Source organism: Ranitomeya imitator, chromosome 6, assembly GCF_032444005.1.
Source record: "Ranitomeya imitator isolate aRanImi1 chromosome 6, aRanImi1.pri, whole genome shotgun sequence".
Taxonomy (NCBI): Eukaryota; Metazoa; Chordata; class Amphibia; order Anura; family Dendrobatidae; genus Ranitomeya; species Ranitomeya imitator.
The window spans coordinates 432,790,564-432,817,689 of NC_091287.1; the positions used below are offsets into that span (position 1 = coordinate 432,790,564).

General features: G+C 45.5%; 1 protein-coding gene across 3 annotated transcripts in view; it reads left to right on the forward strand.

Moving 5' to 3' along the window:
- LYN (LYN proto-oncogene, Src family tyrosine kinase) overlaps positions 1-27,126 on the forward strand; it is a 126,254-nt gene that overhangs the window by 68,942 nt on the left and 30,186 nt on the right. For all 3 annotated transcript variants that reach the window (XM_069731363.1, XM_069731366.1, XM_069731365.1), the window contains 4 exons: positions 5,310-5,352; positions 5,448-5,553; positions 6,250-6,348; positions 6,426-6,529. In XM_069731363.1, coding sequence (XP_069587464.1) covers positions 5,310-5,352; positions 5,448-5,553; positions 6,250-6,348; positions 6,426-6,529 — 352 coding nt within the window. The remainder of the gene's footprint in view (positions 1-5,309; positions 5,353-5,447; positions 5,554-6,249; positions 6,349-6,425; positions 6,530-27,126) is intronic.

Here is a 27,126-nt window from a genome sequence, read left to right on the forward strand (position 1 = left end):
ACAGGAGCTGTGCTACTTGTTAGATAGGTCCCTTTTGCAATAAGCTGATCCCAAAGTTTCAATCCACAGAAGTTGTTCAGTTTTCCAGTACCTTCATAACAGGAAAAATCAATGTGTGGACTGTGTAATGAAGGATGTCTGATGATTTTATCACTGGCTCTTAGGAAAAAACTGAGTCCGACCCTCACTTGTGGTCACTATTTCTGAATTTGCTTGACAGCTCTGCTTGAAATGGACAACCATAAACTTGTCTACTAGACAATAATAAATAGGAATGGATATTGGCATAAGAAAATGGCAGTACTATAATGGTTATTACTACTACCATCATTTCTATAATGGTTGACAGCCATAAAATACCTTTGCATCAATCATGCATCCCAAATGTTTTAAACCGGAAAGGGGGTCAAATACTGTCACGACAATTTTTATATTGAGCTAAGCCACTTTTCTAACTTTGCCCAGTCCATTATAAGTGTCCACACTGAAATATTTCTCTTAGTGAATGCCATTAGTGTTTCCACACAGTTTGGTACCCTTTTTTTTCATTGCCTTCATATTGCTCTCCACACAGTATGATGCCTCCCTCAGTATTTCCCCCACACAGTATGGTAATCCTTTCATTGCCCCCAGTCAACCCTCCTACAACACGCATGTCCTCCACAGTGTCCCTTCACCACACACACCCACCGTATGAAGCTTCACAAACAGTATAATGCCATCACAGTCATCCCCACCCTCACAATATGATTAACCTCACAATCCAGCCCCCCTCCACACACATCGCATGATGCCATCCCACATATCTGTCCGTTCTGTTACATGTTTGTTCCTCTGGTGCCTAATCACTTGATCTGAGAAAGTCAAATTACCTGAAGGTCCTTGCAGATCCTTCAGAATCGCTTAGAAAAAAAGGTGCAGAGATCCAACATCTCCCTGCTCCACCTTTATCTTCAACTCAATCTGTGTTCAGAAGACATGGGTACAGTTGAAGTTGGGATGCACGTCTACCCTCCTGGAACAGCTCCCCAAATTCAGGATTGTTCCCCAGAATCCAGGATGTTTACGATGTATGGCATCATTAATGATTATAAAACAACTCTAGTCAGACATGCTGAAGTAGTAGTGGATGCTCACATCTGGTAGACTTGTTGCAGAAGTTTTTGCAACTGTATTATACTTCTTCAAAATCAGATAAGGACTACTGTCTAACACCCTCTGAATATGCAAGTAAACAGGTAACACAAACCGCACATGGAAATGGGTGAAACTTGTCAGCAGCACCCTATGTGCAAATCTGACCTGTGATGAAGATCGCATGCTTTAGCTGACACTAAAATTGAAATGTGTAACACACTCCAGAGACCATTAATAATAATAATTTTTATCTATCTAGCACTATCATATTCTGCAGCACTTTACAGTTTAAGGGGACATGCACAGACAATATCAGACATTACAGAGTCACACATTTTTCACCAGTTCAAACAAGGAGTGAAGGCTCTGCTCACAAGGGCTTATTGTGTGAAATGCTGTTGACTAGCTTAAAAAAAAAATGTATATGCTTGGCAGAATGTAGTCCTCTGTAAACAGGTCCCGTGCTGCCGATAACAATATATTATTGATTGTTCTACGCTCATTATTATTATTATTTATTTATTTGTATAGCACCATTAATTCCATGGTGCTGTACATATTATGTGTTCTACCTGTCTAAATAGGCAACTAATTGACTACCCAGTGAATGTGTACTGATTGGCAGGTTTTTAATATCACAGATTTCATAATATAAAAGGACCCTTACTTTTTTCTGCTTAGATAGCAATCAGGTCACATTTTATTTGTCATCAAAGTCCACATTATAGACAAACACAATTTATCCAAACCACTAACACAGAAATGGTGGTACTGGTCATGTCTTTTATTGAGCACAAGAAGGATCTCATCTTGCAGAGGCAACAAGTAAATTTTTGTGTTAATGCCTCTCCAAGAGTTAATTGGCAATATGTGTGTCACAACTCTGTTGTTGGGTGTCCCAGGTCTCCTTCCCTGTCCCTACCACTAGAGCAGGGGTGTCAAACTGCATTCCTCGAGGGCCGCAAACTATGCGTGTTTTCAAGATTTCCTTAGCTTTGCACAAGGTGCTGTAATCATTATGTGTGTAGGTGATTAAATGATCACCTGTGCAGTACAAGGAAATCCTGAAAACATGACCTGTTTGCAGCCCTCGAGGAATGCAGTTTGACACCCCTGCACTAGAGGTACCCTAGCTCGCCCTGTTCCCCAGATTAATTCTGATGGTGAATACACCGTGGCCACGTACCTTGCCTTAGCCCCTGAATCTGCCCTCAGTCTGTACTCTGTCTACACCAACCAGACTAACAAGATAATATGAACAGGGATAAGGGAAAATACCAAACATACAAATATACACACATAAACAACAGAGGGATGCATCTGGAAGTAGAGGACGGGGTTAAACCAAAGTAGGAGAAGAAAGGGAATTCTCACACACTCAAAACATTATAAGTGTCACAGATAAATCCACCAAATGGCTTCTCCAATAACCACTAACAACCTCCAGCCATGTAGCAAAAGATACCTCTGACAATGAGTGCTAGCCAGGACCCATATTATGTAGGAGATGGGAGTGGCTAACAGTGTACATCTGAGAGCCTTAATGCAGGAAATCTTCCAGGAGCTCTCAACTGAGCAGATTAACTCCTGCATCCCTTCACCGTTTCATGTGAAGTGCTTCTAATCAGTGCAGGAATAGGAGAAATTGGATCCTGCAGTCTCCTGGCTCCTCTCTGTCCTGGTACACCTGTGACAATGTGTTTCCATTCAAGAGATGAGACTGGAAGTGCGGGGTTCACTGGTGCTTTGGCTATTGAAAAAAGGTAAACAAAGCCTGGTTACTGACAAAATTGTTATTCTCATGAGATTGGAAAGTGATTGAATTGTGACGAGTGAATGTGCTTGGATAAGTTGTTATCCGAGCATGCTCGTGTGATAACCGAGTGACTTCGGCGTGCTCGAAAAAATATGTCCCAGTGTCTGCATGTCTCTCAACTGTTCGAAACCCGCAACACATGCAGGGATTGCCTGTCTAACAGCCGCAACACATGCAGGCGCAGGAACCAGAACATATTTGAGCAATCCAAAGGCAGTCGGTTAGCACACGAGCATCCTCGGATAACACCTTAGTCGAACATGTTCACTCATCACTAATAAATGAACTATGCCACAAGGCAAACAACGGTCAGAAAACCACAGGAGGAATATTGGATGCATAGAGCTGGAGAAGGCTACAGAAGCATTACTAAAGATTTGGCTCTACGTTAGCCACAAATTAGACAAATTGTCTTCAAATGGAAAAAAAAGTCATGCTATTGTCCCTAGCAGTGAACATCCTTTTAAACCTCTTTCTGACATCCCCTGGGATTCGCAGCATGCCCATGGGTTACCATGACAGCCGATCTACTAAAGGCCCCCAAGGCGCCATCTTAGTACCTCTTTGGAGCCCCAAAAAAGTACCAATAAAGCATTTTTTTAAGCATGAGTGCTATAAATACAAAACCCCTAAACAGTATCAGGATTTAGTTTTTACCATTTCACCTTACTTAGAATTAGTCATTTAAAACTACAACTCCTTTTACAAAATACAAGCCCCCATATGGCCATGTCAATGGGAAAATAAGAAGTTATGGCTCTTGAAAGAAAGGAAGGAAAAAGAAAAATGGCCCTTTCAAGAGGAGTTAAGATTCCTCAAAGGATTTGTCCACACATCTTTTTCCGTCTGATTCCACCTGGAATCCACCTGAAAAAGCACTAAAAAAGTTAAAAAGAATGAACATATGTGCAGCAATGTCAAAGCAACTTGCTGTGTCTATGTTCTTTGTGTTCTTCCTTTTGTCGCTTCTTTTAACTGCTTCAAGCTTCAAAAACTGTTGGCTAAAAGAAGTGACCTGTCCATTCTTCTGGCTGCTTCCACTTGAAAGCTGCCATTATTTTATATATAGAATGTAAAAAAGAAATAAAGAAACATGACGGTGGCAAAGCTTTTGCAAAAGACGTCCGGAAACACCAGAAAAGAAGCTTCAGGAAAAACACTGCCAGAGTTTTCCTGAAGTGTCTTCTGCTTCAAAAACAATGCTGGTCCGCCGACATCTATAAGTCGCCATGTGCACATACCATAAGACCACAATAGACAATCCTAAAAGTGGTAAGAAAAGCCCGAAGGTTATCAGCAAGTGCCCACTGAAGACCTTATAAACAATCCTTTATTACTGCATCCACTACTACACCACAATTTTGTCCGAATAAGCTATGGCAGCCTATCTCAAGTTCACCCTAGACTACCAGTATATAAGAAACGTGAATGGTGATAAAACTCACATGTGCACAAAGCCTTGGATCGGGGAGTAGAAGTTGTCTACAGATTGGCTGTGTTAATACTTGTATTTGAGAAGCAAAATAATTTTTTGTTACCTAATGTCCATTGTGAGGAAGACTAATGACATTTGTGTATGGTGGCTACACACATGAGGTCAGATGGCCTTTTCTCTGAACATATTGTTTACCAGTTGGTCTGTGAAGGGAATTGTATGTTACGTGCAGTGATTTCTTGGCAGACATCTGTAAAAAGTCAAGTTATTGCCTATTCTGCAATATTCTGTATTGGTGTATCTGCAGAGTTATCCGGAATATGTCACCATGTTTGTTCCCCTTGTGAATATAATATATATATATAGATTTGGTATGTGGCTTGGTTACATGTCAGAGACAATTAATTTTCAAGGTACTTTCCACAGATTATTTCCCATAACATTTCATGTGGTAAATGCAGAGCGTTCGAATTTTTGGTATTAATCAGAATTATGTGTAAGGGGTCATTAATGACTACACGAGTGTTCATTGTCAGGAATACCAACCTATTACTGGATTTATTTGGACAATGAATACCATATAGAGGGCCATATGCACCATGATGGGATGATGGAAGAATGGATAGCGGATTATAGCTATGGGGTAAATGATTATCAAGAATATTTGACATTATTTGAAGCACCTCTTCCCTATCATTTGGAATGTATAAAAACACCACAGTCTTTCCCCACTCCTGTGTTATCAGTTAGCTTTCAGCATGTGATACCTTTTGGATTCGTTCTTTTTCCTAAACCTTGGCCTCTTTTTGGTGGATTGGGTTACTAACTAGCTATCCCTTTCTAATGGTCACTCTCCATGCATTTTAATGGTCATATCATTGCCCCTTGCCCCATAATTACAATGTTGAATTTGTTTTTTAGCCACAACGTTCAGGAAGCGTGTTACCCGGGCTAAGGATCCAAGGTACGTGTTGTGCATTTGGCTAAACCTACAATATCCACAATGACCTGAATTACATGGGGGAAATGAATACCACTCTCTTGTTTCATCCCTTTCAGAAGCGGAAGAGTCAGGGAATTTAGTAGTAGCTTTATATCCGTATCAAGGAATCCATCAAGATGACTTGTCTTTCAAGAAGGGAGAAAAATTGAGAATAATTGAAGAGTAAGTGCTATTAATGATTGGGGTACTGCAGATTTATAACTCACACTTTGAGGATGTTTTTTATTTACAATTAAGTGTAGGGAATATTAGGGGATTACTTCGAAAAAAATAAAAATAGAGTTTAAAGACAAAGAACAACTGGACAAATCCATTAAATGAAAAGTGGGTGCAACAAATGGCGTCGCATCAAATTTGAGGCAATGGTGCATATTTTAATAGACTATACTGACTAAATCCACTTCAATTTTTTTTTATGTATTTTTTTTTTCCTGTTTGTAAAATAATTTAGATTTTTCATTTAATTAAAGTTATGGGCTAAGCTTGTGGTGCAATTTAAAGGGATGGTGCTTGGATGTTTGTACATGGTTCCAGAACAGGGAACATAAAGCTTAAAAAGATCCGAATTCCTGCTTTGTCATTTTGCTAATCAATCAGGTCTTCTACTTACACAATCATTATGATGTGCACATTTTAGTCCAGTTCACCTGGGCCGAAAAGGCCGTTCAATTGTCACTCATAATCTGCCCCAGACAAACAACTCTTGGCATTACCACTTTTTTTTTGTTTTATTTCCTAAATGTCTCTGTGTAGTTAATTCATCTGTCTGTTTTGTTGCAAGACAACAATGCCTATAGGTTTTTTTTTTTGTAAAGACTTTATAACTTTTTCATCCCTGATTATGTGCTCATTTTACAGACATGGAGAATGGTGGAAAGCAAAGTCCTTATCTACAAAAAAAGAAGGATACATACCAAGCAACTACGTGGCCAAAGTTAACACGTTAGAAACAGAAGAGTAAGTTCTGTGGATTTGTGTTGCGGCTATTTCCTATTGACTCTCCTCAGATGCTGAATTTACCCTTTATTTCTCAGATGGTTTTTCAAAGATATAACAAGAAAAGATGCGGAACGACAGCTTTTAGCTCCAGGAAATGCTGCCGGCACTTTTCTCGTCAGAGACAGTGAAGCCCACAAAGGTAAGTCCAGTGACAAGTTCATTGTAATGATACCAGTAAGCACCAAAATGGTGACTCTGTGGTTGGCACCATAACTTTGCAAATCTAGAGTGTGGGATTCAAATCAGATGAAAAACAACATCTGCATGGAGTTTGTATGTTCTCACGATGCTTGCCAGATTTCTTATGGATTCTTTGGTATCCTTCCACACCTCAAAATACGTACTCTAGATCAGGGGTCCCCAACTCCAGTCCTCAAGGCCCACCAACAGGTCATGTTTTCAGGATTTCCTTTGCATTGCACAGGTGATGCAATTATTACCTGGGCAAGACTAAGGAAATCCTGAAAACATGACCTGTTGGTGGGCCTTGAGGACTGGAGTTGGGGACCCCTGCTCTAGATATAGGAATTTCAGCTGCAATCCCATGCTGTAATGTCTGTACACTCTTTTGCTTTCTCCCCTGGTCAGGAGATGTATGATCAGACCATATCCCTGTATGAGTTGCAAAATACTCCGGTCACATGGAAGCGCACAGGACACAACGCGTTTCAACGGAACAGCTCCGTCTTCATCAGTATACTGCCACCTGATGAAGACGGAGCTGTTCCGTTGAAACGCGTTGTGGATTTCAATAAACAAAGAAACTTTTAATCCTTTCATCTGTGTCCTGTGTGCTTCCATGTGACCGGAGTATTTTGCAACTCACTGTTTATTCCTCTCCTGAGGCACCCGGCAGGAGCTGCATCGGACCTTTCTCAATCAACATCTCCCTTGACCGCCAACCTGGTGCTCCGTTAGCTTGTCCTTTCTGTATCTATTTGCATATCCCTGTATGGTCAGACACAGCCATTACACAGAACACAGCAGGGCATATTTATAAGATGTTGTAGAACTTTTATTTTTATTCCAAGAACTATTAATTGAAATGTGCTTTGTTCATGGGCAAAGCCCTTTAAATTAATATACATTTGGGGGGGGGGGAAGTAAGGTGTCATTCTTTTTTTTTTTCGGTAGCACAATCTGTAGTAGATTAAAAAAATAGAAATCTTGCACCTTTCACACTGGCCATTGGGGCTTTTTAGACCATAATCTCCTGTTTCAGGAAACAGCAAATGTACATAGAGTTTCAGTTTGGTCATTGTAGCTATCTTTTGTATTGAAACATTTAATGACAAAAGATCATTGTGAAGGGTAAGCTGTAACATCGCCTACTGTGATTGGTGGTGTTATCAGCTGTGTATAGGTGTTACCTGTCAATGTAATCCTGCCACTATTAATGAGTCTGCTGAAAACTTTCTGAAAGGACCGGAAATATGAGTCTTGGGGTATGTGCACACGTTGCAGATTTGCCTCTGGAATTTTCTGTGCGGATTCTGTATCTTTTGGCAGAAAACGCAGGTGCAGATTTGATGCGTTTTTCTTGCGGATTTTGCACCATTTTACTGCAGATTCTGTGTGGATTTCATGCGTTTTTACCCCTGCGGATTTCTATAATGGAATGGGTGCAGAAACGCTGCAGATCCGCACAAAAGAAGGGCATGGTCCTTTTTTGAATCTGCTGCGTTTTCCGTGTAGATTTTTCTGCACCATTAGCACAGCATTTTTTTTGCCGTTGACTTACATTGTACTGTAAATCACTTGCAGATGTGCAGCGTTTCTGCGCGGAAAAAAACACTGTAGTTCTGCAAGAAATCTGCAACGTGTGCACAAAGTCTAAAAAAAAGCCAGTGGTCAGTGAAAATTGCAAAATTACATCATGGGTAAGGAAGGGATTCATGATCTATGACGTAAACTTACATCATGGCCATAACAAGTATAGTAGCAGTACCCATGCTATTGCCACAGGAAACATGGTGTAATTAATAGCTGTGACCCACACCGCCATGTGCCATTTAACCCCCCGAAATGCTGTGATCGATATCTATGACAACATTTAGTAGATGGAGGAGGCTCCCTTCCCATTGACGACCCCACAACGTCATTGCGATGGCCCGATAGTTGCCATGATAGCTTAGCTTGAGATCATCATGACCTTCGGGTCTGCCAGCTATGGTGCCTTGTTAGACCATACCAGGAGCATCGTCTAAGAGGCTTCTATCAGTACAGCACTAACAGGTATATGGCATTGCAATGCTGGTGCAAAATATTTTTAAAAAATACCAAAATATGATAAACAATTTATGAAAAATCTATGAAAATTTGCTTGAGTCAAATAGCGCTCCTTCCCTCCAAGTCTCGCCATGTAGCTAATCAGTACTATACAGCCAAATATGGGGTATTGCCACGTAAATCTGGGGCTAAAACTAAATTTTTGTGGTAAAAATGCAATTATTATTTTCTTCACCGTCTAATGGTATAAAATTTTGTGGCACACCCATGGTGTCAATATGATCACTGCACCCCTAAATGAATTCATTGAGAGGTGTAGTTTGTAAAATGGGGTCACTTATGGGGGTTTTGCGGTTCTGGAACCTCAGGGGCTCTCCCAGTGGGTTATCATACCTGCAAACTACAACAAAATCTGCACTATAATATGGCGCTTCTTCCCTTCTGAGCCTTCCACTCTTAATGAAAAGTATTTCCCGATTACACATAGGGTATTGGCACACCGCAAACTGAGATACATTTTTCCTCTTAGCCCTTATAAAAATTAAAACCTTGGGGCTAAAACAAGATTTTACTGATAAAAAAATGTAATTATTCTTTCCAATGGTATAAACGTTTGTGAGGCCCATGTGTCAATATGCCTACTGCACCCCTAGATGAATTCATTGAGGGGTGTAGTTTGTAAAGTGGGGTCACTTATGTTGAAGGTATGCGTTTCTGGCATGTAGGTTTGACGCCCAGGAGACCGGGATACCCAGCACCGGACCAATGGGGTCTGTCTCTTGAGGGGGATGTCACGGGTGGCTTGACCCGGTGCTGTGGCCTCAGGCAATGCACAGTGTAAGGGGTATCGTGAGGGGACAGGCACTTACTTGATCAGCAGCAGGTTCTCCCAGCGGCGATGATCCCGATCCCGGATAGATGGCTATTGTCCAAATGAAAGACTGAGGCACTGAAACGTTTAACCAGTTTACTTTAACATAAAAGGATTTACAACCAGTCCTGTCACCGGAGTCTGTATGGGAACTCTGAGTTACTTTGACCCTGCCGGGGTCTTCGCCTCTTATTGTGCGCAATTTCTGTGTGGCCCTGCTGCTGTATGTGAACTGGCTGCCGGCCCAATCTGTCCCCTCCGGGTCCTGGTTCGACGGGCAACCCGAGTCCTTTTATCGGCTTACCCCCTCCGGGAGTACCGCTGAACTCTGTGTCTGTTGTTGTCTGTGTCTGTGTCCGGCCCTAGTGAAGCTGATATCACCTCACGTTTTTCCGGTTGCTGTATTATATATAATGAATACAGCCACGGATCCGGTATCCGTCTTTTCTCTAGTAGCCTTCCACGACAGCCACCAGGAGGTTGTCTCCATTCCCTAATGGGGGACAGGAAGCACAAGAGGTTAAAAACCCCTCCCACCTCCCATTAACCAGTGTCTTTCCTGTCCCCCATGGGGCATGGAGAGGTTCCTGGTGCGCTGCTGCGGCGGCTCTAGCAGAGTACCTGAATCAGATCTTTCGCCGGGCACTTATGGTCGGGTCCCCCGCGGCTTCCTCCTGCTTTGTGTCTCCCGTCTCCTCCGGATTCTGGGACCGCGTTCCCGGTCCTCCTGCGTCCTCTCGCGGGGACAAAGCTGGCCGGTGAGCCCACCCGGAGGCCTCCCTGAGCTCTCCGGCGTCTCCCCCTCCAGCGCGCGCTGTTCGGCGACCCGGAAGTCAGTGGCTCCACTTCCGGGTCGGCGCTCCTGCACAGGAGCGACACAAGTCCAGAGCAATGGATTACCGAACGGCGTGCGAGGCACGCTGCATCCTCGCACGCCTGCCTGGGACTGCGGAGGGGGAGGGGCGGCTAATTGCACACGCTGGTTGCAGACTTATTTTCTATATAAGCTGCGAAGACGTCTCAGGTAAGCCTGCTGTAAGCATGGACTCGTCTTGCCCTGCAGCTGCAGAGCCCAGCGCTCCTCAGGCCCTAGTAAGTACGGCAGAGGGTGTCCCATTTAAAGGCACATAATATACCTTTTCTTACACGGCTTCCTCTCTCATTGCAGGGAGTCAAGCCAGGCCCTAAAAACATTACCAAGCGTAGATGTGCTACCTGTAATGCGAAAATGCCACCAGATTGGGAGAAAAAGTTATGCCAACCTTGTACGGATAAAATCGTCAGAGCGGAACACCCTTCTTTGATTGATGAAATCCGCTCCTTGGTTAGGCAGGAGGTTCAAACCTCCTTGGCTACACTCGCCCCACCTCCACCTCCGCCACCATCCTCACCTGGTCCATCTCTCCCCAAAAAGAGGAAAATCCAGGAGTACTCTGAGTCAGAGTCTGAGGAGTCCTATACGTCCTCCTCTGTCAAGTGGGAAGACACGTTACCCCATAAATCTGCGGAGATCAGGAAATACCTTTTTTCCTCAGAATATATTGAGGATTTGGTATCGGCTGTGAGGAACACAATGGGGCTAAAAGAGGAATCAGTGCCTCAGTCTATACAAGACGAGCTGTTTGGTATACATACTGAAAAGCAGCCCGGGTTTCCCGTCCATAAAAGCATAATTGATATGATTAATAATGAATGGGAATTACCCGAGAAACGGCTAACAACGCCTCCAGATTTTAAGCACCGATTTCCTCTTGATGAAAACTCAATAAAATTGAACATTCCAAAAATTGATGTCCAAGTGGCTAGAGTGGCTAAAAAGACGGCTCTGCCGTTCGAGGATTCTTCCCAATTAAAAGACCCCTTGGATAGGAAGATTGAGAGTCTTCTCAAAAAATCCTGGGAAACGTCTACCTCAGCCCTCCGGTACAATATAGCATCCACATGTGTTGCCCGCTCGCTCTTCCGTTGGATAGAAGAGTTAGAAAGCCACATCTCTCAGGGTACCCCAAGAGAAGAAGTACTGGACTCTTTGCCTATCTTGCACAGAGCAACAGGGTTCCTTGCAGACGCCTCACTGGAATCTATCCGTGTGGCCGCCAGATCCTTGGTCCAGACAAATTCAGCCAGAAGAGCTCTCTGGTTAAAAATGTGGAGCGGAGATGTTACGTCAAAAATAAAACTGTGTTCTATTCCCTTTAAGGGTGAATATGTGTTTGGGCCCTCCTTAGATGATATCTTAGAGAAAGCCACAGACAGAAAGAAAACCCTCCCTGAACAGAAGCCTCCCAGGAAGCGTTTTTTTCGGCCCTCCCAGCCCCACCCCTCCCAGGGTAGAGGGAAAGGAAAATCCGGAAGGTGGAGTTATGCTAAGGGGAAGCCTAAAAACATCCTTATTCCCCAACAAACACAACAAGAGAAGCAATGACTCCGATCCGGTAGGGGGGAGGCTTTCGGACTTTGTCCACAGTTGGCAGAATATCTCCAACAGCCCCTGGGTGGTGAGTGTTATCCAACAGGGTCTGCTGATAGAGTTCGATGCGCCTCCTCCCAGGATCGTAAGAGTCACCTCCCTGTCATCTCGGGAGACTCAAAAGTTGATGATGGCCGGAATTCAGGACTTGCTAAACTCAAGAGCTATTTCCTTGGTTCCAGTGAACGAGCGGGGGGAAGGCCACTATTCCCGTATCTTCATAGTAAAAAAGCCTTCCGGACAATCTCGGATTATAATAAATCTGAAGGCTCTCAACAGATACATAACATACCGCAAGTTCAAGATGGAGTCAGTAAAAACAGCCATCCCTCTAATAGCTCCTCACTCATATATGGCAACAATAGACCTCAAGGATGCCTATTTCCATATTCCAATACATCCTTGCCACAGGAAATACCTGAGATTTGCGGTTCAATTCAACCAAAAGATCTTACAATTTCAGTACAACGTTCTCCCCTTCGGGATCTCCTCAGCCCCAAGGGTGTTCTCCAGAGTCATGGCGGAAGCAGTAGCCCATATCAGGAGTCAAGACATCGCCATAGTCCCGTACTTAGACGACCTGTTAATAATTGGTCCTTCCGCCGAAGTTCTCAATCAGAGAGTTTCCAAAACTCTGAACATCTTACAGGGGTTGGGTTGGATTCCAAACCTGAAAAAATCTCGGCTGTCACCATCAAAGGTGAGGAAATTCCTTGGAGTCCTCCTGGATTCAGAAGGTCAAAAGTCCTTCTTACCAGAGGAACATCGGATAAATTTAATTTCCAAGGTCTCACACTTCAGGAAACAACGTTCTCCGACCTTACGAACTGCGATGTCTCTTCTGGGATCGATGACGGCCTGTATACAATCAGTCCAGTGGGCTCAGAGCCACTCCAGAGTTCTGCAGGCGCACATCTTAGGGAACTGGAACGGGAATCCAAATTCCTTAAACAGAAGAGTTTACACTCCAGGGAAGGTAAAGGCCTCGTTAACCTGGTGGTCGATCCAATCAAACCTGCTGAAGGGTGTAGACTGGGTGCAAGATCCGCTAATTACGGTGACAACAGACGCCAGTCAAAAAGGTTGGGGAGCAGTGGTCTCACAAATCCCATTCCAGGGTCACTGGAATCAGAGAGAAAGTTCCAGTTCCTCCAACCTCAGAGAATTGTTGGCAGTGGAGAGGGCCCTTCTGGCAGCCAGCAGTCTCATTATAGGTCAACATGTCAGAATTTATTCGGACAATATGACGACTGTCGCGCATCTAAAACACCAGGGGAGTCCAAAGTTCAACCAACTAAAAGCAATATCAAACAGGATATTTTGCTGGGCAGAGAAACATCTCCTCTCACTTTCAGCGTTACACCTCAAGGGGTCGGTGAATGTCCAGGCAGATCGCCTAAGCCGTCACGACTTGCATCCAGGAGAATGGAGCCTGAAGACGGACGTTTTCAAAATGTTGACAGACAGGTGGGGTCTTCCCGATATAGACCTTCTAGCGTCCAGCCAGAATGCACAGGTCAAGAACTACTTCTCCCTAAACCCCAAAGACAGGTCTCAGGGAGTAGACGCCTTCGCTCATACTTGGAAGTTCCATCTGGCTTACGGGTTCCCTCCAATACCGTTACTTGCGAAGACCCTCCGGAAGATCCGGGACGATCAGGTCCAGACTATCCTAGTAGCTCCAGCGTGGCAGAAGAGGAGCTGGTACCACCTCATCGAAGAATTAAAGGTGGACGGTCCAGTCTTTCTTCAGGTATCAGAAGATCTTCTCTGCCAGGGCCCCTTTTATCACCCGGAGCCACAGAAGTTCAAACTGGCAGCCTGGCTATTGAAGCCCAGGTACTAAGAGCTAAGGGCCTTTCAGAGTCAGTAATCTCTACTCTACAAAAATCTAGGAAACCTATTACCAATGCCATATATGGAAAAATCTGGAAAAGATTCTCCTCGTGGTGTCATCCTCATAAACCTGACCCTTTTTATCCTAATATTTCACAAATATTAGATTTTTTACAAAAGGGATTAGAATTAGGGCTGAAGCCAAGTACCTTGAAAGTTCAAGTGTCAGCCTTGAGTTCCGTCTTCGATCAGGATCTTGCAGGTCATCGTTGGATAAAGAGGTTTATGGTCGCGGCATCAAGACATTGTCCAAGAAAACAAATTTTTGTGCCATCCTGGGACCTTAACATAGTTCTAAAGGGTCTTACGGCTCCTCCATTTGAGCCACTATCATCTTGTTCCTCGCATCTTCTGTCCTGCAAGACGGCCTTCTTGGTTGCAATTTCTACCGCAAGAAGAGTGGGGGAAATACAAGCTCTCTCAATTAGAGAGCCTTATCTTACCATAAGAGATGACTCCATCGTATTCCGTCCAGATCCTTGTTTCCTACCGAAGGTAGTGTCAGAATTCCATCGATCACAGGACATAGTCCTCCCATCGTTTTGTCACAATCCTTCAAATCCGGAAGAACACAGGTTCCATACTTTGGACGTACGACGTATAGTTTTATACTACTTAGATTATACTAAATCATTTAGAATTGACAAAAATCTCTTCGTTCATCTTTCTGGCAGAAACAAAGGCAAGAAGGTAGCGAAGAGTACCATTGCCAACTGGATAAAAAAGGCCATTTCTGAAGCATACCTAAATCAGAATATTGCTGTTCCTGCGGGCCTAAAGGCTCATTCCACCAGATCTACTTCCGTCTCTTGGGCTGAAAGGGCTGGCGCTTCTTCGGAGCAGATTTGCAGGGCAGCAACATGGTCTTCTCTACACACATTTACTAAACATTATAGATTGGATTTCTGGTCCAATCAGGATCTTGCTTTTGGCCGAAAGGTTCTTCAAGCTGTGGTCCCTCCCTAAATACAGAATTGGTTGGCATCCCTCCTGGTGGCTGTCGTGGAAGGCTACTAGAGAAAATAGAATTATTCTTACCGTTAATTCGGTTTCTAGGAGCCTTCCACGACAGCATTAATTCCCTCCCGATGTTCTTGGATATTTTTCTGAGAACCTAAAGGTAACCGGTGCTATGGGTTCAGTTGTAAGTCACTGGTTAATGGGAGGTGGGAGGGGTTTTTAACCTCTTGTGCTTCCTGTCCCCCATTAGGGAATGGAGACAACCTCCTGGTGGCTGTCGTGGAAGGCTCCTAGAAACCGAATTAACGGTAAGAATAATTCTATTTTCGCCTGTTCTGGGTAGTGATTAATGCTACCCGGTTCTCACAATGTCCTTTTTCTCTATCCCTCTTCTCCTCAGGCCGGTGATTTTGGCCTGGAAACCGTCATAGGGCTGTTAGAGATTCAACTGTATGACCTCTCACTATCAGCTCCTTAGCCCAACTGCCATTTCTTCTCTCAGACCAGAATGGATCAAGGGGAGTCTCTGGAACTCCCCCTTCTGGCCGGAAGTGGTAGTGCAGTTTTGCTATCTTAATATTTGTATTTAGTGTCAGTAACTATTTTTGTGGCAAATACCCCTAGGGGTGCCACATTCCCCCTTAGTTAAGAACAGTACTCCGGGACTGTGGGACGATAACATTTTGACATAACAATTAATATGTACAGAGTCTTAAAAATGAAAAGTCACAAAAATCACTCAAGGAAACAAAAATAGAGTTCTGTAAAAAGTCACTTCAAATAGCGTCTATTAATACAGTTCTATCCTTGAATGTACTAGGAAAGGCACTGCACTTAGTGTCCAGGAATATAGTTCCATTGTTCCAACAGAGTTATCAATATAAAGTCTAAAGAAAGTTCAAAAAGAGCAAAAAGCAAAGTTCAAAAAGCAGTCTTTCCAGAGCTTTGATTTAGTGCCTCTGGGCTGATAACAAGTTCAAGAATATGCAAGAAGTTCATACAGAGAAGTCTCTGTAGGTACTGGGCTTAAACGTTGCAGACTGATAACAATGACTATACTACATTTTCTGTTTATATACGGCATAACATATATACAATTCACATTACGAGCTTTATAGTTGGTAATCTGCATACCTGGCCGGTAATTGACCCTGGGTACTACGCTGTGATCTACGTAATAGCGGTGTCTCTTCATGTGGTGTACTACTGTCTACTGTGGATGTAGTATCTGCCCGCTCTGCTAAAGATAATTCCACGACTATGGAGTTGGCAAGTCCACCGTGAATGGGATTACTCTGATCAGGAATCTGTTCTTCCTGGCCTGGAACCTCCTGTAGTACGGGGTCTTCCTGTCTTGGGACTTCTGGTATTGGGTTCGGTGTTGGGTAAAAGGCCACCATGGGAACCACTACTGCACCATGGTATGTTAGTAGGGTTTTGGGAAAGTCTCCTATGCAGGTGTGATACATTTCCTCTTCTTTTTCCTTTACTGGTTGGACCTGCATGGGTTGAATAACTTCTGGTTCTGGCTGGACAACTTCTGGCTCTTTCAATGCTTCCGGACATAATTTAAGATTGTCTCTTGACACTAGTACAGATGTTAAGCCTCCGTTTTTGCTAATGAGACACATTTTAGGATTATCCATTCTTGTTGGTAAAACTGTGTAGGGTACGGCTTCCCACTGATTGTCTAGTTTATTGGTTCGACGATTTCTCTTGAGCACTTGGTCACCCGGTCTTAATGGGGTCGCTAGAGCATTCTGGTTGAAAGTTCGCTCTTGTCTTTCTCTAGTTTGCTGAAGGCTTCTTTCCACACTCTCTTGCACTTGGCGATACTGCTTTTGCCGTATGATATCCCAATTGGAGTCTTGAACTTCTGCGTCTGGTTTCAGAATTCCCATTTCTAGATCGATCGGTAATTGGCCGGGTCTTGCACGCATAAGGTAAGCTGGGGTGCAGTTGGTGGAGCTCACCGGGACATGATTATACAGATCCACCAAGTCAGGCAATTTCTCTGGCCATTGATTCCTTTCTGTCTCAGGTAAAGTCTTTAGTAGGTCTTATTACAATATGGTTCATCTTCTCGCATAAGCCGTTTGTTTGTGGATGATAGGCCGTCGTCCGGATCTTTTTGCAACCATACATATTACAGAATTCTCTGAAGATCTCTGATTCAAAGGCTGTACCTTGGTCGGTGAGAACCTGTTCCGGATATCCATGGGGTCTACAAAAGTACGTTTGGAACGCTTTGGCTGCTGTTATTGCTGTCAGATCTTTTACGGGTACTACTACCAAGAAGCGTGAATAATGGTCCACGATGGTCAAGGCATAGACATAGCCGGACCGGCTTGGTGTCAACTTCACGTGATCTATGGCTACAAGTTCAAGTGGTTGTTTGGTGATAATGGGCTGCAGTGGTGCTCTTTGGTTCTTTTGATCGTTTCTTCTGAGGTTGCACGGGCCACAGTTTCTGCACCACTGTTCGATTGATTTTCTCATCCCGACCCAATAAAATCTTTCTCTTAGAAGTACTTCTAACTTTTTCCAACCGAAGTGACCAGCACCATTATGGTAAGCTTCGAGGACCATCTTCACATCTTGTTTAGGCACGATAATCTGCCAAACCAATTCATGTGTTTTCGGATTGGTGTACCTTCTACAGAGCTTCCCTTGATACAGGAACATTTTGCCTCTCTCTTTCCAGAGTTGATGCGTCTCTTCTGGGGCATCCTCATCGGGATATGCACTTTGCTCGGTCAGCAGTTCCTTCACCAACTTCACAGCCGGATTGCTGTCTTGGGTGTCAGCCCATCTATGGTGTGCTAACGGATTAAAATTCACCTCTTGTTGTTTCTGATAGGTACTTGACTGATGATGTTTTGCCTTGGGATGATGGAAGGCTGGTAGTTCAATTTCTTCAAGCTCCCCCGTTTCTTCTTCTACATCTCTCAAGTGTGGCATCCGGGATAGGGCATCGGCATTTCCATTCTTGCGACCTGCTCGATACTTGATTATGAAGTTGTAATTAGATAACCGGGCTATCCATCGCTGTTCTAACGCACCTAATTTGGCTGTGTCCAGATGGGTCAACGGATTGTTGTCAGTATAGACCATAAATTCTGCAGCGGCCAGATAGTGTTTGAAACGTTCAGTCACAGCCCAAACTACTGCCAGTAGTTCCAATTTGAAGGAGCTGTAATTTTCTGAATTTCTTTCAGTTGGCCGGAGCTTTCTACTTGCAAAGGCGATGACTTTCTCCCGACCTTCTTGCTTTTGTGACAGCACCGCTCCTAGTCCCACATTACTGGCATCGGTGTAGAGGATGAAAGGTTGATGGTAATCTGGGTATGCCAGAACCTCTTCTCCGGTTAGTGCCTTCTTTAATTGTTCAAAGGAGTCTTCCCTTTCGTCGTTCCACTGAAAAGGAGGGTTTCGGTTTGAAGGTTTCTTCGTCTGCCCTACCAAGGTGTCTTGCAAGGGTGCTTCCAACTTGGTAAATCCTTTTATAAATCTGCGATAGTAACCCACCAATCCCAGGAATTGTCTCACTTCTTTTGCGCAGGTAGGTCTTGGCCAATCCCTTATGGCGCTTATTTTCTCGGGATCTGGTGCTACTCCCTCCGAACTCACGATGTGTCCCAGGTACTGTACCTTTGGCTTGAGAAGGTGACATTTGGATGGCTTGACTTTCATGCCATACCTGGATAAGGCTTCGAACACTTCTGCCAGGTCTATTAAGTGTTGTTCGTACGTCTTTGAGTAGACGATCACATCATCTAGGTACAGGAGGACGGTCTCGAAGTTCTTGTGTCCGAGGCAGCATTCCATCAGCCGCTGGAAGGTACCGGATGCGTTGCAGAGTCCGAACGGCATGCGATTAAATTCACATAGACCCATTGGTGTGGTGAATGCCGTCTTTTCCTTATCTCTCTCAGCCACAGGGACTTGCCAATACCCGCTTGTTAAGTCTAAGGTGGAAAAATAATTAGCAGATTTCAAAGCAGTTAAGGACTCTTCTATCCTAGGCAAGGGGTAGGCGTCTTTATGGGTGATGTTATTAATCTTCCGGTAGTCTACGCACATTCTCATGGTTCCGTCCTTTTTTTTGACAATCACTAGAGGGGCCGCCCAGGGGCTACAGCTGTCTCTTATTACCCCGGCCTGTTTCATCTCCCTCAGCATATCTTTTGCACACTGATAGTGAGCGGGCGGTATGGGTCTATATCTTTCTTTTATTGGGGGATGGTCACCGGTGGGGATTGTGTGTTCTACCCCTTCTATCCGTCCGAAGTCCAATGGGTGTTTACTGAAGACTTGTTCATATTCCGTCACTAGCCTATACACCCCTTGTTTTTGATGGGTAGGTGTTGAATTTATGCCCACGTGTAGCTGTTGGCACCAATCCTCCAATTCTCCGTCTGAGCCGTTGCCTTCCACCTGACAGGTTGGTTCTAAGGGCTCAATGGTTGTGATGGCATTGTTGTCAACAGTATATAGCTTTGCCATTGTAGCATACCTTGGCAAAGTGACCTCTTCCTCTCCACAGTTCAAAAGTCGTACCGGCACTCGTCCCCGGTGTACCTCGACTATCCCTCGTGCTGTGAGTATAGTGGGCCTGCTGTCGGTGTGCACTGGTTCTATTAAGGCTTGATAATCTCGTCCCTTAGTACCAATGGCTGCTCTACACCATACCAGCATTTCTGTTTTTGGTGGGATTACAATAGACGTTGAATCACTTACCCTCACACTGCCGATTTCTCTACCTGCAACTTCTACCTGTTGCCTTAACATCAATACTTTTATTTCCCTCCGGAGAACTCTCTGCTGGCAGGATTGGGCAGTTTCAGCAATTTGCTGTAAGACAGAAATGACTTCGGAAAAGCAGTTCTCTAACACATTCATTCCTATCAATACAGTTGGTTCACAGTTCCGCCGGTCAACATCAACAACAATTATACCCTGTTTTTCCCTTCCCCCATGACGGCACACCTGAGAGAGGGGATCCGCCCAGCCAGGACAGGAAACCCTACTGAAAATAAAAGGGCGGTACCTCTCCCTCGCTTCAGTTGGGTTTCCTGTCCTGACAGGGACCCTCTTACTGAACACGGCGGTTCACTTACCCAGGTCCCGTCCCGGCGTGGAAGAACAGGCAGCGCCTGTGCGTCGGGTTCGGGGGTCTGGAAGCGCCGTCCGCAGGTCCTCCGGGTCTCTGCGTCCGAGCGGGCGTTGAGCAGCATGGTCAGAGGGCTGTGTTCCCTTCCATGGCTGCCACGCCGCCCTCCCCTCTCTGCCGGCGTCCAGGTGCGGTGGCCGCTTCCGGGTCGCTCGCCTGACGTCACGCGCAAGGCACGCTGGGAATGGGCGTGCCCGCGTGACGTGGGGGGCGGGCGCCGGATCCAAGATGGCGGCGCCCATGATGAGAACGCCGGCCGGTGAAAGGGAACTCCGGCGGCACGGCAGAGAGTGGGAGGGGGTTAATTTGGGCACCGAAGGAGGCGGGGAGTGCAGTGGTCCCCCCATAAAAGGGGGTTAGACCACAGAAGACGCGCTCATGTCCATAAACTTCACCATGGAAGTAGGACAACAGGAGCAGCAGCAGCAGCCGCCTTCACAGCAGCAGCAGCAGCAAATGGAGCTCTCACCAGATGCCTTGCCGAGCCACCAGCATACCAAGAGCAGCCGCTCAAGTGGTAGGAACAGCAGTCGCTCTGTCCGGCAGGATTCGTCGGCGTCCAGGAGGGACGCTTCACGTGCATCTGTCCAGCCTCCAAAATCGGTACCCTTGATTGTCGGTGGTGGTGAGTGATCTACGTGAATGTAACCCTTATGGTAACAGGGTCCATTTTTGTCTGTTTTGATCACTAGGGGTCCAGGAAAGCGGTTGGTAAAACAAAGAACCGAGAGTGTGCCCTTTGTAGAAACCCGCTTGCAGTTCAGTGGCAGAAGGATCTCTGTGCTGACTGCATTACGAAAACCATACAAGAAGAGACCCCTAATTTTGCCACTAGCCTAAAAGCCATAATACAGGCTGAAATAAAAGACTCCTTAAAATTGGCCCTTAGCGAACCAAGAAGGAGAAGCCGTAAGGCGTCCACAGACTCAGATGCCTCTGAGACAGGGGAGTCATAAAACATCCCGGTCTCCCTCTACCTCCTCGGCCTCTGTCCAGTCTTCAGATTCCTCCTCGGACAGTGATTCAGGAGGTCGTCCATGTTTCCCAACTGAGGACGTAGATAAACTGGTCAAAGCAGTTAGATCTGCAATGGGGCTTAAAGAGGAGAAAACACCTAGGTCACTAGAAGATGTCATGTTTGGTGGCCTAGAAGAGAAAAGGAAACGCACGTTTCCAGTTAATGCAAAAATAAAAGCATTAATTGATAAAGAGTGGAAAAAGCCCGAAAAAATGGGTTCCTTGCCCTCTTCATCCAAAAGGAGATATCCTTTTGAGGATAAAGACTCTGAGTCCTGGGAGAAAATCCCTAAGATTGACGGGGCAGTAGCCAAATGTTTAAAAAAATCATCCCTTCCGTTAGAGCAGGGGTCCCCAACTCCAGTCCTCAAGGCCCACCAACAGGTCATGTTTTCAGGATTTCCTTTGCATTGCACAGGTGATGCAATTATTACCTGGGCAAGACTAAGGAAATCCTGAAAACATGACATGTTGGTGGGCCTTGAGGACTGGAGTTGGGGACCCCTGCGTTAGAGGACTCTGGTGTTCTCAAAGACCCGCTTGATAAAAAAGCAGATAGTTTCCTGAGACACATCTGGGAAGCCTCAGCGGGGGGCCTTAAGCCGGCGATTGCGGGAACATGTACGGCCCGTGCCCTAATGGTCTGGCTACATCAGGTAGAAGATCAACTGAAAAACAAAGTACCCAGAACTGACATCCTTGCAAATATTTCTTTGCTACAAGGAGCAGCAGCTTTTTTGGCAGACTCTTCTGCGGATTCCGCAAGACTAACAGCTAGAGCCGCGGGTTTGTCCAACGCGGCAAGAAGAGCCCTCTGGCTCAAAGGTTGCCCGGGGGATTTGCCATCTAAACACAAACTGTGTTCTATCCCATGTGACGGCCAACTTCTCTTCGGTAAAAAACTTGAAGACATCCTGGAACATGCAGGAGATAAGAAGAAAGGTTTTCCCAACATCCCTAAAGATCCTAAAAAACCTTTTTTTCGGAGGAGAAGATATAATAGAGGTCGCCCCCCAGGGGAGAGGAAAAATTGGGACTTTAGAGATAAAAGAGGATCGGGCTATATGTTTAAAGGGCCCTCCACATCGGCAAAAAAATCCCCCCCAATGACATTACGCCAGAAGTGGGAGGAAGACTCTCCCTCTTCTTTCCGGCCTGGGTAAATATCTCCCCCAGTATCTGGGTCACAAACATCATCAGAGACGGCCTAAAAATAAAATTCGTCTGTCCTCCCAGACGAAACTTCATAATAACTCCCCGACGGAAGTCTCAGCAGGAACAATCTGCCCTAGAAACCGAGATCTTGGGACTTGTCCACAAAAAGGTTCTTCAGGAGGTCCCGGTTCAGGAAGAAGGAGAGGGGTTTTACTCCCCCCTCTTCTTGATCCAAAAACCGGATGGTTCTTGGAGAACTATTATAAATCTAAGAAAGCTCAACCAATCCATAGAGAACTACACTTTCAAGATGGAGTCTATAAACACGACCATAAAACTTCTCTTCCAGCACTGCTTCATGGCAGTAATAGACTTAAAGGATGCTTACTACCATATACCAATACATCAGGAATATCGGAAATACTTGAGGGTAGCTCTCTATATTCAAAATCAGGTAAAGCATTTTCAATATACAGCTCTTCCATTCGGCCTGTCTACAGCCCCCAGAGTTTTCACCAAAGTGATGGTGGAAGTGATGTCATACCTCCGGTCCCGGGATGTAGTAATTGTCCCATATCTGGACGATTTCCTGGTAATAGGGAGGTCAGAGTCCCACTGCACTCATCAAATATCAGTGGTAACATCAACTCTAATGGAGCTGGGTTGGATAATAAACATCCCCAAATCCAGACTACTGCCAGTAAAAATACAGTCCTTCCTGGGGTTAATACTGGACTCCGAGCGTCAGCTCTGCCTCCTTCCACAAAACAAAGTGGACAAGATAATAAACCTGACCAGTACAGCAATACGTCAACCCGCAATGACTCTCAGAAAGGCGATGTCCCTTCTAGGCTCATTAACATCGTGTATACCGGCAGTAGAATGGGCACAATTCCACCTAAGACAATTACAGTGGGAAGTTCTCTCAGCTCAAAGACTGTTAAGAGGGCATTTAGAAGGAAATCTATGTCTCTCCCTGAGCGTAAGGGATTCCCTAGCTTGGTGGACTGTAGAACACCACCTGACAAAGGGGGTCCGGTGGAAAAATCCGGTCATAGACATCATCACGACCGACGCAAGCGGTACAGGTTGGGGAGCTCATCTGAGATCTCACTCTGTACAAGGTACCTGGTCCATAAGAGAAAAAAACTATGGATCAAACGAAAAAGAGCTATGGGCAGTGGAGAAAGCCCTAAGACATTTTCTCCCTTTACTCCAGGGTCGCCATACTCGAATCCTAACAGACAATCGAGCAGTGGTGGCGTATGTCAATCATCAGGGAGGAACGAGGTCCAAAGGCCTCATGAATGCGTCAAAACTCCTCTTCCAACTGGCGGAACAACACCTGTTATCTCTGTCGGCACTACACATCAGGGGCATAGAAAACACTCAAGCAGACTTCCTGAGTCGCAGAGGCTTAAGACAGGGGGAATGGTCCTTAAACCCCCAGATATTTCAGCAAATAGTCCAAGCCTGGGGCTCACCAGAAATAGACTTGTTTGCCAATTCTCACAACAAAAAAGTCAGAAAATTCTGCTCCTTGAATCCAAGAGAACATCCCTTCGCAGTAGATGCCCTACTAATACCTTGGAAGTTTTCTCTGGCCTACGCATTCCCCCCGATAGTGATGATCCCAGCTGTGATCCTCATAGCTCCATTTTGGCCAAGGAGACCATGGTTCTCCCTTCTAAGACAGATGTCGTTAACAGATCCATGGATTTTGCCAGAAATTCCGGACCTACTAACCCAGGGCCCAGTAACCCACTCTCAGGTGAAGGGCTTCCATCTGGCAGCCTGGAATTTGAGAGGGCGTTACTAAGTCGCCATGGATTCTCACCAGGTTTAATCTCCACCCTGTTGAAAAGCAGAAAACCCATAACTTCTAGAATCTATGGTAGGACATGGAAAATATTTCTTGACTTCCTGGGTGAACCATTGGGGGAGGTGGCTCCAGTGGGTCCTATCCTAGAATTTCTGCAAGCAGGATTACATCTTGGGTTAGCAACCAGCACCCTTAAAGTTCAGGTTTCAGCCTTGGGGGCCCTGTATAACTGTAATCTTGCCTCAAATAGATGGGTTTCACGATTCATAAAATCTTGCAGTAGATCTCGGCCGGTCGTTATCCCAAAAATCCCTCCTTGGGATCTAAATTTGGTCTTAGAAGCTCTAACTAAACACCCGTTCGAGCCCTTACAGGAGTTATCACCTAAATTACTTACCCTTAAAACAGTTCTTCTAGTAGCCCTAACATCGGCACGTAGGGTAAGTGATTTGCAAGCCCTGTCAATATCCCCTCCTTATACTCAGGTTTTTGATGACAGGATCGTTCTAAGACCGGACCCGGCTTATCTCCCCAAGGTGGTTCAAAAGTTCCATAGGAGTCAAGAGATTACCTTACCATCTTTCTGTAGTAATCCCAAAAATCCAGGGGAACAAAAGTTCCACATGCTAGATGTGAGAAGATCTATGTTACAGTACATATCTATGACTAGTCAGTGGAGGAAAGACCAAACCCTATTCATAGCCTTTCAGGGTAGCAAAAGAGGGTGTGGGGTAGCTAAAAGTACTATTGCTAGATGGATTAGGGAGGCCATTAGTTTATCCTACTCTGCGGGTGGCACTCCGGTTCCTGAAGGCATCAAGGCTCACTCTACCAGAGCCATGGCTACCTCCTGGGCGGAAAAGGCTGAGGTATCAATTGATCAAATTTGCAAGGCCGCTACCTGGTCCTCACCCTCAACTTTTTTCAAGCACTACCGGCTAGACCTTTCCTCCTCTGCTGACCTAACCTTTGGTAGAAGGGTACTCCAAGCGGTGGTCCCTCCCTTAGGTTTCATTCTACAAAAGTCTCTCAGGTGTGCCGTCATGGGGGAAGGGAAAACACCAGGGTTACTTACTGGTAACAGGTTTTTCCGGAACCCATGACGGCACCTGTATATTCCCCCCCTTTATCACCCTTTCGGTGTGCACTATTGTTTTGGGTGCTTTTTTAGTTAATATGATGTGGTGTTGGATTGCCATGTGTACTAACCAGGGGGGCCTCTCATGCTCTGAAAACCATCTGAAGCGAGGGAGAGGTACCGCCCTTTTATTTTCAGTAGGGTTTCCTGTCCTGGCTGGGCGGATCCCCTCTCTCAGGTGTGCCGTCATGGGTTCCGGAAAAACCTGTTACCAGTAAGTAACCCTGGTGTTCTTCAATTCTACTTTACCAATCTTTATGGTCATCTCCCTGAATCCTAGTTTCGGTACCAACTTACCATTGCTGGCCCATATATCTAGTTCAACATCAGAGGACCCTTTATCAATATCTGCATCAGCCCAGTACCTCTTATAAAGGATATACGGTATAGATGAAATCTGGGAACCTGTGTCCAGCAAAGCGTTGAGGGGCATTCCGTCCAGCACGATAGGGATAATGGGTCGTCCTCCGATGTACCTGTCGTGCCAGGGTGTTGGGCCTTGAAAGTTCATTCCTGCGAAGCGGCCCGCATTCCCAGGGGATTCCCGTTTAAATCACAATCTCGTGCAAAGTGGCCTGGCTGCTGGCAACGGCGGCAAATGGGCTGTCCATCCGGTTGGTAGCGGTCGCGGGGTCGTCCTCTCCATGTCGGGTATCTCCGGGGTCTCATCCATGGAACACCTTCTCTACGGTTTGACAACTCCATCTTGGGTCCTCTCATCTCCTGCATGGTTTTAGCCATTGAAGCAACAACATCAGTTAAAGAGTCAAGCTTTTGTTGAAGAGCCTCATTAGTACTGGGCCCCAGGGGCTTAGCAATGGCCCCGGACATAGCTGATGTCACTGGTCCTCCATGTTGTTGAGGAGCCTCTGCCATGAGTTGCGCAGGCTCCTGATCCCGAGGTGCCTCTGCCAGCTGGAGACGTATAACGCTCTCCTTTAATTGGGCAAATGTCAATTCAGGGTTCTTAAAAACAAGCATGCTCACATGCCCCCGGTGAGAAGGGGTGTAGAGTCCCTCAATAAATTGATCTCTTAGCAGTTTATCCGCTCCGGTGTTAAAAATGGGTTCAGCCAGTGTAAGTGATTTAAGGGCTTCCTGCAGGTTTAAGGCAAAGTCTCTCACGCCCTCATTAACTTTTTGTTTGCAATTAAAGAATCGTACTTTAGCTTTGCTGCTGGCAGTGGTTTCAAATGTAGCTTTTAATCCAGCAAATATGCGTTCAACAGTGCCTTTTAGATCAGCTGCCCATGCTGTGACTTCTCGCTTAGCATGGCCACTTAACTGCATCATCAGGAGACTAACACGCTGAACTTCACCCACAGGGAACATGTCAAAATGGGCCAGCATCTTTTCTCTGAAATCGTCAAGGGTATTAGGCTCACCTTCATACATTGGAAGCCATGGGCCACCCGGGGTATATGGCATCAGCACCGGCATGATGGGCGCCACTCCTTGCACTGCTGCGCTACCGGACTCTCTATCGACACTCTGTCTTTCAGCTGCATTAGCGTCGCCGGGTGCTGCGGCGTCTCCGTGCTGCGACATACTGTGCCCCCTTAGTTAATCCGGACCCTTCCGGTCCTCCGCTTCCATCGGGATAGTGTAGATTCGTTCCGCTGTGCAGCAGGATCGATTTTCCCCTTGCTCTGATGTCAGAGCGCTCAGCTTGGTGCCGCCCACAATGACACCCACCCACCGCGCTCTGTAATGGCGGATTGTGAAGTTTTTCAGTTAGACTGGGGCTCAGGTGATGGCGTAGCTCAATTAACAGTCTCGTGCCTAACGGTTATGAAGTGATTACCTCAGGGGATGGCGGCCATCTTTACTCCATGATAACCAATGGGGAAAAGTCACTTTCAATAGTTTTCAATGGGGAATGGATTTTTCTTTAATAAAGTCAATTTTCAAGATTTTTCATCCAAGTTTTCACAGTTTTGGGCTCCAATCACAGCACACAATACCCGGTATACGGGCTGGCTAGATCCTGTTCGTGACGCCAATT